We start from the raw sequence: 18491 nt of genomic DNA, 5'->3' as shown, positions 1-18491 counted from the left end.
CATTACATCTACACACATACTTGTGTACGTGCAATCCAACTTCACGCTGAAAATCATTTGTCCCGTGGCAATTTCCGCTTCATTGGAATTTGCATATTCATTTAGATTTGTTGGCGTGTCAAGTTGAGAAAGGACTTCTTCTTTCCTTCTCTCCCGTGTTGTAAGATCTACTTTTGATCTTACATAGCTGTCAAATATTTAAATTTAACCGCTTCAGCAATCTGATATGATATAATCTATTCACAGCTAATATGCTTTTGAAAACAATAGTATTGGAGTTATTAATTTTTTTTACTGAGAAAGTATTAGCTAGCATTACCCTAGATCACATTTAGTATATCCACAAACACTATTCTATGTACAAATACTCCTGCAAAGAGGCAATGAATCACACTTGACATATTTTTCCTATATCCTTAACTTTTTAACTTGTGCAAAATTATGAACAGGTTTCCTGAAGTTGGTGTGCTTCGGCATTTGTGCTGGCTTGAAATTCATGGGATGATAAACACATTTCCTTGTCCCCAAATACCCTGTATGGAGCTTTTCTTGTGTTCAAGATTATTGATGTCGTTCAAAAATTTCTTGTGGTGTTAGCAGTCAGAAAAATAGCAGTCATATTATGACTAAAATTGCCTATTTGAATCCAGACTCATTGGAACGCGAGGCGCCCGGACGATTTTCGCGTGTGAGAAGCGATGATTGGTTGGAGATTGAGATGGGTGAGTTCTTCAATTCAGGCCTGGAAGATGATGAAGTTCAGATGAGTGTTGTGCGGTTAGATGGTTGTTGGAATACCAGCCTCATTATTGAAGGAATAGAAGTTAGGCCTAAGGATGACAATTAAGCAAACTCACTGAACTCTGCATACGTAGGTCTTGTGTCTTGTGTCTTGGATGACATATAGTGCTTGCTGGTTTGAACTTCAAGTTTTGAACGTACCATGTGCATGTGATGTCTTCTTGTGACAGACTATATTGCTCATCATAATTCTTATTACAAGATTATGTTTATGTATCCTCGAATAATTATGTGTTTTGGATATTAGCCCCGGGTAAATGAACTTCTAATTGAACTAGAAATTGAACTCGTGTAAACGCATTACTAGAATATTTAACCAGGAAGTTGAATATTAACTTTAATCATAAATATGTTGTAAATTTCAAATGGATAAAAGAAATTAGTTATTTATTACGGTAGTTCACCCTACCGTCGTTGATCTTTTATAAAATGTAATGCTACTGTCGGTTCAAGCAACTGTCGTTAAGTGACTCAATCTTAGGGTATAGTGTAATTACCCCTATTGTTAACTTATAGTTGTTTTTTCGAAAGCACATAGTAACTGTAATTTGATATTAGAGTAACACAAATGTAACTCAAAGAAGTCCCATATTATATAAATAAACAAGTGTACAATAGTACATAAGTCAAAAGGCCTACACACACATTGCCTTAAGTTCCTTAATGTTTTGTGGTGATGATGATGTAACTTAAATTCTAACATCTGGCTTAAAACCCTTGTAATCACAATATACAACCACCGGTAACAACGAAAATTATTTGTATTTCTCGGGTTTATTCAATCTTATGGTCACCTTTTGAGTTGTTTTTTTTTATGAATCAAACTTAATTTCCATAGAGCCACATGTTTGAATCACTATTGTTTGATAATTTCTTGTTTGAGGGCACTAAATTTCTGGAGGACAAAGGTGTTCCCAGCCCTGCTCGTACGTCTAGCCCAAACTCTCTGAAGGAAGAAAACCACAAACCTTGTTTATCCCTCTTCTTGTACTCTCCCTTTGTATTAACTTTGTTTAAAATTGTGTCATTGTTTTTAGTATGAGTTTCCAATTAGGTCATATTATTTCTTTTGTAAAAGATATTTCTCAGTTCTTATATTGACACATTTACAGTCTTAAACCTCATCTTTGATTAAACGAGTTGGGGATGAGTTTGTTTGAACTCCCTTTGTTTTTTTCCCAGTTTTATTAATGTTATTAGAGCATATGTTGCCATCTCTGTAATTACTTTTACAACTTTCTGATAAATCATAGGGATAAGATTTATCTCCAATAGGATAGGTTACATTTCACGTAGTTCAAGTAACATGCTCTGTGTTTAAATGAATAAAATAGTGATAATAAGAATGCATTCATTTATTAATGAATTCTTGCATGAAACTGTTTTGAAATAACATTATATATGAGGTGAATTCCTTTATAGGTATTGTGGAAAATACTAATGGATAAGTTATCCATTCTTGTTATTTCATACTTCCTTGGCTTGTCCTGTCACATTTCTCAATCTGCTTATTTTTAGTTAGAATTTATGCGATACATGATGCGTACTTATTCTTCTACATCTTTGGCAAACTAAACGAAACACACCTAGTAACAATTCCTTTCTTTATTCATTGTAGTAGTTATTGAATATTTTTTCTTTTTCATATTAAATGTTGACACTATTTATGATTGACTATTTTCTAATTGACTCTTAATTTCATCAAGAACAACAACATAGATATTATGCTTCAGTTATTGTTCCGTTGTATTTACTTATCACAATCATAGTTCCTTTTTTTCAATTATCACTATTATAAAAATTGACTTGCTGCCATAAATACAAAAAAAAAAATCGCCATTACATTGACACTCTTAACTATCACTAGTGGGCATGTACGCAATTCTTTCATCATAATTGATGTTGACATATGAGTAAGTTTAAATTTATATGGCAATCCATATAGTTCATAATAGCATGGATCCCGAAACAAAGATGTTGTGTGAAATATGAGTGTAATGTCAGCATAATGTGATTTATAAACCACTTAATTGGAGTTAATAGTCAATTTAGCCCTTGATTTTGTAATCGAATTAGAATTTAGATACCACTTGGATTTCAGCCGCCTCCTCCTAGCCCACTACTACCCTCGCATCTGTGTCGCCACAGCCCTGAGTCCTGACCTTCTTCGACGTCCCAGCATGAGCGTGAACTTCTTCCTGCCTAGGGTTCTTCTTTGTGGCTGGTGCTTTACAGTTCCAGGCCAAATGCCCATAGCACCCACACCTGTGGCAGAGCAGATGCAAACTCAAAACCATATTGAAGTAATTTTAATATTTAATATATTCGTTATAAGTATATTTTTTATTTACTAAAAGAGTTAATAATAGAAAGAGCAATTAATTTATTTCAAGTTTTGACCAAATTATAATAATTAACATTTCCATTAATATTTTGTACTAATATATGGAAACTATTTCATATCTTTTTTCCTATATAAATATTTATTAATAACTAATATATTCTATTGTGAAAAAAATAAGAGTTTAATAATTACTATTAACTAAATTTTTAAAATTTTTTGCATAGCCATTTATAAGAATTCATCAATTCTTCATTTCATAATTAAATTTAAATTAATTTTTTCAAAACAAAAAATGGAGTAATATGATTAGTTGTACATGTGAATATTTTTACACCGAAAGTGCCTATAAATTATATCCAAAAAACTATTATACTCAATAATATCATTAGGAATATTTAAAGTTTTTAAATGAATTAATAATTTGTTAGCATTTTTTTTACAAAATAAATATAATAAATCTCGGCCCATGTAAAGAGGTCCATCATATTAAAGAGAATAAAAATTGTTAATATGTTAATATTTAATATACTTGATAAATATCTTTATTAATTCAGTCCAAATTTTTAATAACCTGCCATATACACATAATGAATTATGATATATAAGTTATTGATTATTTTTTACTTTAATAATTATTCTTATTTCTGGATGTTGACTTGATAGTCAAAGTGTATTAAGGTTACCACAAAACCGCAAAAAGAAGACATATTACGAAGACATGACATGATGATGAAGTAAAAGGAGCCTAGTCAGAGTCAGACATTCTATCAAATTAATTTTTATTAATATTATCTAAAATAAATTTTATTAATATTTAGATTAATGACTCCTATATATACATTATATTGTTATTTAGGTTTACACAATTAAACGATGGAGTCGATGCCAGAAGGATGTATTGCTGCCATATTGTCTCGTACCACTCCGGTGGATGCCGCCAGGATCTCCCTCGTTTCTAAGGTCTTCCGCTCCGCTGCCGATTCTGACGCTGTCTGGGATCGTTTTCTCCCTTCTGATTCTCATTCCATTGTTTCCCAATCTCCTTCTCGTGCTAAAGCTTCATCAAAGAAAGCCTTCTACCTCGATCTCTCTGATCACCCTGTCGTCATCGACGATGGTAAAAAGGTAACCACTCTCATCATCAATCTCATTTGATTGTTTAATTTCTCAGATTATGGATTTTCGATCAGAGGATCAATTGACAAGTGGGTGCCATTCTGAAATGCATGCAGAGCTTTCAATTGAAAAAAAAGAGTGGGAAGAAGTGCTTCATGCTTGGTGCTAAAGCTCTATTCATTGCTTGGGATAACGGTGAACATGACTGGTCCTGGACAACGCTCCCAGAGTCAAGGTCAGATTTTGGGTACATTGTAATTATTTTATTACAACTAGCTATGGCCTCAACTTAATTTAGTGAACTGGGCACCAGGTTAATTAGTTTATTCAAAAACTTCTTGAAAAGTAAACACTTTACCATTAGGGTTTTCTTTTGTTTTCTTGTTTATCTTGTCATTTCTTTCTTTGATTCAATACCCTCTTGAAAACTTCGGAGTATAATAAAGTTGGGTAATAGTTGATGCTGCTGCAATTGCCACCTTGCACCTTAGTACCCTTAGAATTAGAATTCAAGCTACTCTTAATGACTCTTCCTCAAAAAGCTAGTTGCAACCCTTTATAAGAATTTATTTAGCACAATACCTCTAGTTAATGTGAGGCCTTAATGAACCCTATGAAATAATAGCAGCAAGACCAACTCCTTCTTTATTGGCTACAAAGTTAATTGGATCCTCCCATTCTTTGTTGCTACGAAAGAAAGTTCATTACATCTACACACATACTTGTGTACGTGCAATCCAACTTCACGCTGAAAATCATTTGTCCCGTGGCAATTTCCGCTTCATTGGAATTTGCATATTCATTTAGATTTGTTGGCGTGTCAAGTTGAGAAAGGACTTCTTCTTTTCCTTCTTCTCCCGTGTTGTAAGATCTACTTTTGATCTTACATAGCTGTCAAATATTTAAATTTAACCGCTTCAGCAATCTGATATGATATAATCTATTCACAGCTAATATGCTTTTGAAAACAATAGTATTGGAGTTATTAATTTTTTTTACTGAGAAAGTATTAGCTAGCATTACCCTAGATCACATTTAGTATATCCACAACACTATTCTATTGTACAAATACTCCTGCAAAGAGGCAATGAATCACACTTGACATATTTTTCCTATATCCTTAACTTTTTAACTTGTGCAAAATTATGAAAAGGTTTCCTGAAGTTGGTGTGCTTCGGCATTTGTGCTGGCTTGAAATTCATGGGATGATAAACACATTTTCCTTGTCCCCAAATACCCTGTATGGAGCTTTTCTTGTGTTCAAGATTATTGATGTCGTTCAAAAATTTCTTGTGGTGTTAGCAGTCAGAAAAATAGGCAGTCATATTATGACTAAAATTGCCTATTTGAATCCAGACTCATTGGAACGCGAGGCGCCCGGACGATTTTCGCGTGTGAGAAGCGATGATTGGTTGGAGATTGAGATGGGTGAGTTCTTCAATTCAGGCCTGGAAGATGATGAAGTTCAGATGAGTGTTGTGCGGTTAGATGGTTGTTGGAATACCAGCCTCATTATTGAAGGAATAGAAGTTAGGCCTAAGGATGACAATTAAGCAAACTCACTGAACTCTGCATACGTAGGTCTTGTGTCTTGTGTCTTGGATGACATATAGTGCTTGCTGGTTTGAAACTTCAAGTTTTGAACGTACCATGTGCATGTGATGTCTTCTTGTGACAGACTATATTGCTCATCATAATTCTTATTACAAGATTATGTTTATGTATCCTCGAATAATTATGTGTTTTGGATATTAGCCCCGGGTAAATGAACTTCTAATTGAACTAGAAATTGAACTCGTGTAAACGCATTACTAGAATATTTTAACCAGGAAGTTGAATATTAACTTTAATCATAAATATGTTGTAAATTTCAAATGGATAAAAGAAATTAGTTATTTATTACGGTAGTTCACCCTACCGTCGTTGATCTTTTATAAAATGTAATGCTACTGTCGGTTCAAGCAACTGTCGTTAAGTGACTCAATCTTAGGGTATAGTGTAATTACCCCTATTGTTAACTTATAGTTGTTTTTTCGAAAGCACATAGTAACTGTAATTTGATATTAGAGTAACACAAATGTAACTCAAAGAAGTCCCATATTATATAAATAAACAAGTGTACAATAGTACATAAGTCAAAAGGCCTACACACACATTGCCTTAAGTTCCTTAATGTTTTGTGGTGATGATGATGTAACTTAAATTCTAACATCTGGCTTAAAACCCTTGTAATCACAATATACAACCACCGGTAACAACGAAAATTATTTGTATTTCTCGGGTTTATTCAATCTTATGGTCACCTTTTGAGTTGTTTTTTTTTATGAATCAAACTTAATTTCCATAGAGCCATATGTTTGAATCACTATTGTTTGATAATTTCTTGTTTGAGGGCACTAAATTTCTGGAGGACAAAGGTGTTCCCAGCCCTGCTCGTACGTCTAGCCCAAACTCTCTGAAGGAAGAAAACCACAAACCTTGTTTATCCCTCTTCTTGTACTCTCCCTTTGTATTAACTTTGTTTAAAATTGTGTCATTGTTTTTAGTATGAGTTTCCAATTAGGTCATATTATTTCTTTTGTAAAAGATATTTCTCAGTTCTTATATTGACACATTTACAGTCTTAAACCTCATCTTTGATTAAACGAGTTGGGGATGAGTTTGTTTGAACTCCCTTTGTTTTTTTCCCAGTTTTATTAATGTTATTAGAGCATATGTTGCCATCTCTGTAATTACTTTTACAACTTTCTGATAAATCATAGGGATAAGATTTATCTCCAATAGGATAGGTTACATTTCACGTAGTTCAAGTAACATGCTCTGTGTTTAAATGAATAAAATAGTGATAATAAGAATGCATTCATTTATTAATGAATTCTTGCATGAAACTGTTTTGAAATAACATTATATATGAGGTGAATTCCTTTATAGGTATTGTGGAAAATACTAATGGATAAGTTATCCATTCTTGTTATTTCATACTTCCTTGGCTTGTCCTGTCACATTTCTCAATCTGCTTATTTTTAGTTAGAATTTATGCGATACATGATGCGTACTTATTCTTCTACATCTTTGGCAAACTAAACGAAACACACCTAGTAACAATTCCTTTCTTTATTCATTGTAGTAGTTATTGAATATTTTTTCTTTTTCATATTAAATGTTGACACTATTTATGATTGACTATTTTCTAATTGACTCTTAATTTCATCAAGAACAACAACATAGATATTATGCTTCAGTTATTGTTCCGTTGTATTTACTTATCACAATCATAGTTCCTTTTTTTCAATTATCACTATTATAAAAATTGACTTGCTGCCATAAATACAAAAAAAAAAAATCGCCATTACATTGACACTCTTAACTATCACTAGTGGGCATGTACGCAATTCTTTCATCATAATTGATGTTGACATATGAGTAAGTTTAAATTTATATGGCAATCCATATAGTTCATAATAGCATGGATCCCGAAACAAAGATGTTGTGTGAAATATGAGTGTAATGTCAGCATAATGTGATTTATAAACCACTTAATTGGAGTTAATAGTCAATTTAGTCCTTGATTTTGTAATCGAATTAGAATTTAGATACCACTTGGATTTCAGCCGCCTCCTCCTAGCCCACTACTACCCTCGCATCTGTGTCGCCACAGCCCTGAGTCCTGACCTTCTTCGACGTCCCAGCATGAGCGTGAACTTCTTCCTGCCTAGGGTTCTTCTTTGTGGCTGGTGCTTTACAGTTCCAGGCCAAATGCCCATAGCACCCACACCTGTGGCAGAGCAGATGCAAACTCAAAACCATATTGAAGTAATTTTAATATTTAATATATTCGTTATAAGTATATTTTTTTATTTACTAAAAGAGTTAATAATAGAAAGAGCAATTAATTTATTTCAAGTTTTGACCAAATTATAATAATTAACATTTCCATTAATATTTTGTACTAATATATGGAAACTATTTCATATCTTTTTTCCTATATAAATATTTATTAATAACTAATATATTCTATTGTGAAAAAAATAAGAGTTTAATAATTACTATTAACTAAATTTTTAAAATTTTTTGCATAGCCATTTATAAGAATTCATCAATTCTTCATTTCATAATTAAATTTAAATTAATTTTTTCAAAACAAAAAATGGAGTAATATGATTAGTTGTACATGTGAATATTTTTACACCGAAAGTGCCTATAAATTATATCCAAAAAACTATTATACTCAATAATATCATTAGGAATATTTAAAGTTTTTAAATGAATTAATAATTTGTTAGCATTTTTTTTACAAAATAAATATAATAAATCTCGGCCCATGTAAAGAGGTCCATCATATTAAAGAGAATAAAAATGGTTAATATGTTAATATTTAATATACTTGATAAATATCTTTATTAATTCAGTCCAAATTTTTAATAACCTGCCATATACACATAATGAATTATGATATATAAGTTATTGATTATTTTTTACTTTAATAATTATTCTTATTTCTGGATGTTGACTTGATAGTCAAAGTGTATTAAGGTTACCACAAAACCGCAAAAAGAAGACATATTACGAAGACATGACATGATGATGAAGTAAAAGGAGCCTAGTCAGAGTCAGACATTCTATCAAATTAATTTTTATTAATATTATCTAAAATAAATTTTATTAATATTTAGATTAATGACTCCTATATATACATTATATTGTTATTTAGGTTTACACAATTAAACGATGGAGTCGATGCCAGAAGGATGTATTGCTGCCATATTGTCTCGTACCACTCCGGTGGATGCCGCCAGGATCTCCCTCGTTTCTAAGGTCTTCCGCTCCGCTGCCGATTCTGACGCTGTCTGGGATCGTTTTCTCCCTTCTGATTCTCATTCCATTGTTTCCCAATCTCCTTCTCGTGCTAAAGCTTCATCAAAGAAAGCCTTCTACCTCGATCTCTCTGATCACCCTGTCGTCATCGACGATGGTAAAAAGGTAACCACTCTCATCATCAATCTCATTTGATTGTTTAATTTCTCAGATTATGGATTTTCGATCAGAGGATCAATTGACAAGTGGGTGCCATTCTGAAATGCATGCAGAGCTTTCAATTGAAAAAAAAGAGTGGGAAGAAGTGCTTCATGCTTGGTGCTAAAGCTCTATTCATTGCTTGGGATAACGGTGAACATGACTGGTCCTGGACAACGCTCCCAGAGTCAAGGTCAGATTTTGGGTACATTGTAATTATTTTATTACAACTAGCTATGGCCTCAACTTAATTTAGTGAACTGGGCACCAGGTTAATTAGTTTATTCAAAAACTTCTTGAAAAGTAAACACTTTACCATTAGGGTTTTCTTTTGTTTTCTTGTTTATCTTGTCATTTCTTTCTTTGATTCAATACCCTCTTGAAAACTTCGGAGTATAATAAAGTTGGGTAATAGTTGATGCTGCTGCAATTGCCACCTATCACCTTAGTACCCTTAGAATTAGAATTCAAGCTACTCTTAATTACTCTTCCTCAAAAAGCTAGTTGCGACCCTTTATAAGAATTTATTTAGCACAATACCTCTAGCTAATGTGAGGCCTTAATGCACCCTATGAAATAATAGCAGCAAGACCAACTCCTTCTTTATTGGCTACAAAGTTAATTGGATCCTCCCATTATTTGTTGCTACGAAAGAAAATTCATTACATCTACACACATACTTGTGTACGTGCAATCCTACTTCACGCTGAAAATCATTTATCCGGTGGCAATTTCCGCTTCATTGAAATTTGCATATTCATTTAGATTTGTTGGTGTCTCAAGTTGAGAAAGGACTTCTTCTTTTCCTTCTTCCCCCGTGTTGTAAGATCTACTTTTGATCTTACATAGCTGTCAAATATTTAAATTTAACCGCATCAGTAATCTAATATGATAGAATCTAATCACAGCTAATATGCTTTTGAAAACAATAGTATTGGAGTTATTAATTTTTTTTACTGAGAAAGTATTAGTTAGCATTACCCTAGATCACATTTAGTATATCCACAACACTTTTCTTCTGTACAAATACTCCTTTAAAGAGGCAATGAATCACACTTGACATATTTTTCCTATATCCTTAACTTTTTAACTTGTGCAAAATTATGAACAGGTTTCCTGAAGTTGGTGTGCTTCGGCATTTGTGCTGGCTTGAAATTCATGGGATGATAAACACATTTTCCTTGTCCCCAAATACCTTGTATAGAGCTTTTCTTGTGTTCAAGATTATTGATGTCGTTCAAAAATTTCTTGTGGTGTTAGCAGTCAGAAAAATAGGCGGTCATATTATGAATAAAATTGCCTATTTGAATCCAGACTCATTGGAACGCGAGGCGCCCGGCCGGTTTCCGCGTGTGAGAAGCGATGATTGGTTGGAGATTGAGATGGGTGAGTTCTTCAATTCAGGTCTGGAAGATGAAGTAGTTCAAATGAGTGTTGTGCGGTTAGATGGTTTTTGGAATACCAGTCTCATTATTGAAGGAATAGAAGTTAGGCCTAAGGATGACAATTAAGAAAACTCACTGAACTCTGCATACGTAGGTCTTGCGTCTTGTGTCTTGGATGACATATAGTGCTTGCTGGCTTGAAGCTTCAAGTTTTGAACGTACCATGTGCATGTGATGTCTTCTTGTGACACGCTATATTGCTCATCATAATTCTTATTACAAGATTATGTTTATGTATCCTCGAATAATTATGTGTTTTGGATATTAGCCCCGGGTAAATGAACTTCTAATTGAACTAGAAATTGAACTCGTGTAAACGTATTACTAGAATATTTTAACCAGAAAGTTGAATATTAACTTTAATCATAAATATATTGTAAATTTCAAATGTATAAAAGAAATTAGTTATTTATTACGGTAGTTCCCCCAACCGTCGTTGATCTTTTATAAAAAGTAATGCTATTGGCAGTTCAAGCAACTGTCGTTAAGTGACTCAATCTTAAGGTATAGTGTAATTACCCCCAGTGTTAACTTATAGTTGTTTTTTCGAAAGCACATGGTAACTGTAATTTGATATTAGAGTAACACAAATGTGACTCAAAGAAGTCCCATATTATATAAATAAACAAGTGTACAATATTACATAAGTCAAAGGGCCTACATACACATTGTCTTAAGTTCCTTAACGTTTTGTGGTGACGAGGATGTAACTTAAATTCTAACATCTGGCTTCAAACCCATGTAATCACAATATTCCACCACCGGTAATAACAAAAATTATTTGTATTTCTCGGGTTTATTCAATCTTACGGTCACCTTTTGAGTTGTTTTTTTATGAATCAAACTTAATTTCCAAAGAGCCACATGTTTGAATCACTATTGTTTGATAAGACTTTCTATTATGCTGTTGTTTTGATGTTGTGTGGATTTTTTCCTTTTCTGATTTTAATTCCATCGTTTCCCGGTCTCCTTTTCTTTTCAAGGCTTCTTCTAAGGAATCCCTCTATCTCGCTCTTTCTTATCACCCTACCATCATCGATGAGGGTAAAAGGTTATACGTTGTCCCATCAATCGTATCTTTTCAGAGTATTAATTATTTAAGATTTGGTTTTTTTTCTTATTAATGTCTGAAATGCAGAGCTTTCAATTGGATTGAAAAAGCGGGAAGAAATGTTGCATGCTTTCTACAAGATCTCTCTCCATTGTTTGGGGTATTGATGTCAGTTGCTGTCGCTGGAAAACCCACCTAGAGTCAAGGTCAGATGTTGGGTACATTGTAATTGTTTTAAATTGTATCATAGACGAAAAATTAGCTTAAGAGAGAGCTATAATGTATCAACATCACTATTCTGTTGGGGTTGATTGCAGTGTAAGTCCCACATTGCTAATGAAGGAGAAAAAAGATCAAGGAATGTATATTGTAGAAGTCTCACATTGCTTAGAATAATAAAGAATGAGGGGGGTCCAAGACTATATATAAGGATCTCAAACTCCTTGTTTCAACACACCAAAAACACCAAGCTGTAGCACCTGAAAACACTTTAAGTTTATATTAGTGTTTTCTTTTTCTCTTATGCTCTTGTTTTAAAGTATTGTAAGATGCAGTTCAAATATTTACTTTGGAGAGTGTGGGTGTACTGCGGTCATGGGGTGGTTGAGAGTGAAGTCTATGTGTTATAACAATTTTCACATAATGTTTATTCTCTAGTTTTCGATTTTGACAACGGCCGTGGTTTTTTTCTCTAGTTTTGGAGTTTCCACGTTATATTCTTGTGTTGTTGATTGCTTTCCTGGTTTATTTTACTTCTTCAACTGTATTATTTCCTAACAGTGGTATCAGAGCTTCCGGTTTGATCACTTTGTAACATATTTGCCAAAAATACTAAGCTTCGGTGCATGTGGGGGCTTGGAATTCATGGGAAAATAAACACCCTTTTCTTGTCCCCAAATAATGACTATAGATGTTTTCTTGTGTACAAGATTATTGAAGGCCATCACATTATGGGTTTTGATCCTATGAAGGCATCAGTTAGCGTCATAGGTGGATATAAGAGTACCAAATTAAATGTAGTTTTGGAGTTTTCACGTTATATTCTTGTGTTGTTGATTGCTCTCCTGGTTTATTTTACTTTTACAGCTGTGTTATTTCCTAACAATGGTATCAGAGCTTCCGGTTCGATGGATATCACTTTCTGTAGTATTGCGAAGGTGTTGAAGAAGTGTTACATTGTGAAGTGCTGTTTTGGGAGGTTCTGGCTAGGAAAGACACATCTATTTTTTGGGAACCAACCAGGTGCACGGTTTACTGTTGGTTTGCAACTGTGACGATGCTGTGATGAAGGAGTTGATGCAATCATGATTACACAAAGCGTTCTGGGCATGGAATTGTCCAGGTGGCACACATGCATTGGTTGATATAGATGCAAGATGTGTGGTGATAGAGTGCGGGCATTGGTTGGCATTGATGCAAGGTACGTGGTTATGTCGATGGCTGATGGACTTCCGAAGAAAGCCAACATTAAGTTGCACCATAAATTTTCAGCAAGGTTTCGACATGTGGAAATTCTTGGAATGGTTTAGTTCCAAGTGAAGAAAATTCTTGGGATAGTTTAGTTTCAAGTGTAGTGTACTCTTTTATGGTGAAGTATGATAAATTAATTTGTCGGTATATAGACAATGAGAATTATGTTTTTCGGTGAAGACAATAATTTTCGGTGTAGAGAATAAAGACTGAAGACCATTACAATCAAGGTGGAGATTGTTGGGGTTGATTGCAATGTAAGTCTCACATTGCTAATGAAGGAGAAAAAAGTGTATATTGGAGAAGTCCCACATTGCATAGAATAGTGAAGAATGAGGGGGTTCCAAGACTATATGTAGGGATCTCAAACTCCTTGTTTCAACACACCAAAAACACTAAGCAGTAGCGCCTAAAAACACTTTAAGTTTATATTTATGTTTTATTTTTCTCTTATGCTCTTGTTTTAGAGTATTGTGAGATGTAGTTCAAATATTTACTTTGGAGATTGTGAGTGTACTAGGGTCATGAGGTGGTTGAGAGTGAAGTCTATGTGTTGTAACAATTTTCACATAGTGTTTATTCTCTGGTTATCGGTTTTGACAACGGTCGTGGTTTTTTCTCCAGTTTTGGAGTTTCCACGTTATATTCTTGTGTTGTTGATTGCTCTCCTGGTTTATTTTACTTCTTCAACTGTATTATTTTCTAACAGTGGTATCAGAGCTTCCAGTTTGATCACTTTGTAACATATTTGCCAAAAATACTAAGCTTCGGTGCATGTGGGGGCTTGGAATTCATGGGAAAATAAACACCCTTTTCTTGTCCCCAAATAATGACTATAGATATTTTCTTGTGTACAAGGTTACTGAAGGCCATCACATTATGGGTGTGGATCTAAAATGGGACGGCAATCGCGCCCGCACCCACATTACAAGGCAAAGGGACTGTAACTTCCAACTGTGAGAATTCAGGGATGGTTGGTTGGAGATTGAGATGGGGATGTACATCAATTCAGACCTAGAAGATGAAAAACCGCACATGAACATTGTCGAGGAAAATGGTGGTAGCTATAAGAGTGGTCTCATCTTTGAAGGAATAGAAGTTAGGCCTAAGGAATTCATCAATTAGGATGGCTTATAATACGATTATGTTTAAGATACCCTGAGATAATTTTGTGTTTTGGATATTAGTCTAATGAGCTTTTAAACTGAATTAGAATTATAACTCGTCCAAAATATATTTTAAATTAAATAAACATTTTGTATAGTGTATTGACTATTTTAAACATGATTTATGGTGTATATTTGAAATAAATAAATTAAATTTGATATGTAGATATATATATGATATTATTAATTTGAGAAATTTTTTAGAATGTATATTTTAGACGATGATTTCTATAAATTTGATGATCTGGTCTGTTTGATTATGGTCTTGTTTATTTTTGAAAACTAATCTGGACCGTTATATTATTAAATCCAGTCATTTTTTATATTTATAATATTATTAAATCCTATGGATTAAATCATAGGGAATTGTTTTTCAGACCCCATCTATTCAGACCGAAGGAGAGGGACGCGAGAGAAGGAGAAGAAAATGGGAATGCTTTGAGGGTGGGGGGTTTGGGAAGTTTTGATTTTGAAATGAAGAAGGGAAAGAAGTGGGGTAGTTAGTGGGGGTGTTGGGAAGTTTTTTAAAAAAGGAGTATTTTGGACATTTTACACATTTTTGAGGGTCTGAATAAATGTGGAGGAGTCTGAATAATAATTTCCTAAATCGTACAATGGGTATATGGCTTATAAAAAATATATATATGACTGATTTCTTTAGGAAATTACAAGTAGATAACGATGGAAAATTATTATATTTGCAAGCGTATAAAAAATTGCATTCTTCTTGGTATTTGACTGAATTCATCATTTGTAGACTGTAGTTGAGTTCTGAAATTTTATATATGTTCTTATATAATGCAATGAAAAATTAAGTAGGAAGACTCAATCAAATTACAATTGGTTATTTGAGAAATTCTACATCGTTTAGAATCAAAACATAGATTACTGAAAATTACATTATGAAATGTGCAAAGTCAATTCAGAACTTTTACACCTTTATTCAGAGGAAGTAGCAATATCCACCACCAAAAAAAAGACAAAGTATTGAAATATAGGTTGAGTGTCCATTCATTCCTCATCCCAGAGATCATTAAGAAGAGGCTTGGTTGGTCCTTTGATGAGCCTATCTTGATGGATTTCACTGATTTTCTTGTAATCATCCTCAGTCAATGACCAATCAAAGATCTGCAAGTTCTGGTTCATCCTCTCCTTGTCATAGCTCTTGGCCACAAAAGTTAATCCTTGTTCATATAACCATCGAAGACAAATCTGTAAAAATAATGTTTAGAGATTAATTTTCTGAGCAGTAATTACATTAAAACACATAAGGACTTATAAAGAACATATCTCCGACCAATGTGAGACTTTTCAACAGTATAAAAGATACCTGAGCTATAGTCTTGCCATGAGCATCTGCCAATTCTTTGAGTATGTCATTGTCCATCACTAGATTTTCTCCCCTGCTTGCACCCTTCCTCAGTGGTGAGAAAGCAGTTATGACAATACCCTTTTCCTTGCAAAACTCTCTAAGTTTCACTTGTTGCCAACCAAGGTTAACTTCCACCTGTTTGGATTAATTAATTAATTAGATCTAACAGCTAATCGATGATTTCTTTCAAATTCAAGTGAAGTAATGTTAAGCTAATTATTAATTAATTACTTGATTGACTGCAGGTGTGATGGTAGCAAAAGAGAGCAATTTTTCAAGCTTCTTGATAGAGAAGTTGCTGATTCCAATGGCCTTGGTGAGTCCAAGTCTCTGGCATTCCTCCATGGATGACCACACACCCTTCATGTCAAATTCCACAATCTCTGATACTTCAATTGGGTATTTGACTCCTCCTGGTTGAGTAGTAATAGGCCAGTGGATCAAAAAGAGGTCTAAGTATTCAAGTTGAAGTGTCCTGCATATATGGATAGTAACATGAACATTAATTCATGTAGAAAGAAATATAGATTAAAATGAAAGCATTTGTGATGTGATGATCACTCACCTTAGAGATTTCTGAAGAGCAGGAACAATGAGATGAGGATGGTTGTCAGTGACCCACAGTTTGGAAGTAACAAAGAGTTCATCTCTGGAAGCAATGAGTCCAAGTTGAAGTGCTTCTGCAATGGCTTCTCCAACAGACTTCTCAACTCCATATGCAGCAGCAGCATCAAAATGCCTGTAACCCTGCTTGATGGCCTCAAGGACTGCATCTTTTGTGCTAACCTTACTGGCTGCTTCCGGCGCGGTGCCGAGCCCCATCACCGGCATCCTCCGTTGCCCGGTGGAGGATTGGAGAACTACTTGAGGCACTGTGGTGGTGATGGCGGCCATGTTTATTGGATCAACTATAAGATGATGAGATAAGAATGAATGCTAAATTGGCTAGCTGTGGTTTTGTTTTTGGTGTTGTGAACTAGAGGGTGGCCATGACTCCTTTTTATAATAGGATTTCATCAATAAAATATAGTCACCTGTGTAGTAGGTGGGTGGCATTCCTAGTTCTTTGACCATCTACTCCATGGCGGCTGGTCTTGGTATTGTAAGAAAGGAAAAAACCACTTGAAGATTGTGTAATGATTAACACACAAATCACTTTATCTCCATCTCACATCCACAAATTAGTCTTTCTATCCCTTAACATTTCTTGTTAATGGCATATTATATCAATTATTTTTTCTCTTTCTTTATTTATATAGGTGGAGGTCCAATGTAATATTGGAGGAGATTATACTCACTTTATTGAATTCTGTTTGGACAATCAACCATTCAATCTAATAAAAATTTTATAATAAATAAATTATATAGGTAGAGGTGTAAAATATATGTAAACAAAACATTATCGGTCCAAGATGATTCTGAGCAATTTCTAATGGAATATATGGGCTACTATTTTGATATAGCTATCATCAAATATCAATTGATAAAAGAACAAATAAAGGAAGGGAAAACACACTGCGACAGTCATTAGTAATGAACAAATCATGAATTGATTAACAAACTTTTTCTGCTGTTAAGGGATACTTTCAATCTAGACATGGTGAAATAAAATGTATTATAAAATAATGGCGAATAAGAGGAAACTGTAGCAATATTAAACACAGCCGACATAACAGCATGGTATTGGTTGTGCTTGTGCAGATTAATTGCAATCATAATATCTCATTTGGCCCCTCCCTGTAAAAAAAAATTACATTTGCTTCCTTTCGTGAATTTTTTATTCTTAAAAGAGTTTAATTTCTATGCACCGTCGCTGTAAAGTTTTTTTACATCGTCAACCAATCAGATTTTAAGGATGTGAGAAAATCTCTCTTTTTATTAGTTTCATTAATTGATGTAGCTCATCCTTGAAATTTGATTGGTTGACGGTGTAAAAAAACTTTACACCGTCGGTGCATCGTTCTTTTTCTCTTCTTAAAAAAGTCTCAAATGTGAAAATATTTACTTAAAATTAAATATATTTCATTGCATTTTTTGGTGTATTGTACGCAGCCTTATCCTATTTTTTACACAAGAGATTGTTTTCGAAACTTGAATCTATTACCTCAGTCACATGATTAACAATAGGGGTGTACAAGGGATGGGTTGGGACGAGTTTTGGTTAACCCTAACTCGGCCCTAAATATTGACCGGGTCAATTCTTAGACCCTAACCCGTCCCTAGACCCGAAGCAACCCGACAATATGCGGGTCCAATTTAGGACGGGTCTATGTAGGACGGGACCGGGTTGGCCCGAGGGACAATAAATCTAAGAGTATTTGATACTAATTGTAAAATTTAAAGATAATAACATACTAAAAGAGTTATAAGTGAGAACTATTTTTTAGAAGAAAGAACTTGAAATTATTCAATTCTTGCATAATCTATGCCATAATCTATTGCACTTGAGAGATTCACATTTTGTTTGATATATATGCACGTGTCACTCATTTTGTTTGATCTCTCTTCACTTGTCTCACATGTGCATTACATGATTTTCTCTTATTAAAGCATGAAAGTGGGAGCCGTTTACTATGGACCACTTTTTTGTGGTCTATAGTTGCACCACCTGCTTTTGACCTGCTACTGCAGGTTTTGCAGGTAATTTGTAATTTTTCAAAAATAAAATAATTAATATATCATAGTATAATTAGTTATATAATTAGTGAATGTT

General features: G+C 33.8%; 3 protein-coding genes and 1 pseudogene across 3 annotated transcripts; 3 read left to right on the top strand and 1 right to left on the bottom strand.

Moving 5' to 3' along the window:
• The window catches only part of LOC130726518 (putative F-box protein PP2-B12), a 1787-nt pseudogene extending 905 nt beyond the window's left edge, over positions 1–882 (top strand).
• A 3136-nt stretch (positions 883–4018) lies between these two features.
• Positions 4019–5962, top strand: LOC130726308 (putative F-box protein PP2-B12). Its single transcript, XM_057577550.1, has 3 exons — positions 4019–4270; positions 4378–4496; positions 5415–5962. Exons 1-3 carry the CDS (start codon positions 4019–4021, stop codon positions 5812–5814), a joined length of 771 nt encoding a protein of 256 aa, XP_057433533.1. The 3' UTR covers positions 5815–5962.
• A 3027-nt stretch (positions 5963–8989) lies between these two features.
• LOC130726651 (putative F-box protein PP2-B12) lies at positions 8990–10785 on the top strand. The gene is made up of 3 exons (XM_057577956.1): positions 8990–9241; positions 9349–9467; positions 10386–10785. Exons 1-3 carry the CDS (start codon positions 8990–8992, stop codon positions 10783–10785), a joined length of 771 nt encoding a protein of 256 aa, XP_057433939.1.
• A 4432-nt stretch (positions 10786–15217) lies between these two features.
• LOC130725994 (NAD(P)H-dependent 6'-deoxychalcone synthase-like) lies at positions 15218–16764 on the bottom strand. The gene is made up of 4 exons (XM_057577194.1): positions 16344–16764; positions 16010–16253; positions 15737–15913; positions 15218–15618 (listed from the first exon to the last, which is right to left on the bottom strand). Exons 1-4 carry the CDS (start codon positions 16670–16672, stop codon positions 15418–15420), a joined length of 951 nt encoding a protein of 316 aa, XP_057433177.1. The 5' UTR covers positions 16673–16764; the 3' UTR covers positions 15218–15417.
• Between the last annotated feature and the right edge of the window lie 1727 nt (positions 16765–18491).

Source organism: Lotus japonicus, chromosome 6 (genome assembly GCF_012489685.1).
Source record: "Lotus japonicus ecotype B-129 chromosome 6, LjGifu_v1.2".
Classification (NCBI taxonomy): Eukaryota; Viridiplantae; Streptophyta; class Magnoliopsida; order Fabales; family Fabaceae; genus Lotus; species Lotus japonicus.
This window is presented reverse-complemented; position numbering and strand designations above follow the sequence as displayed.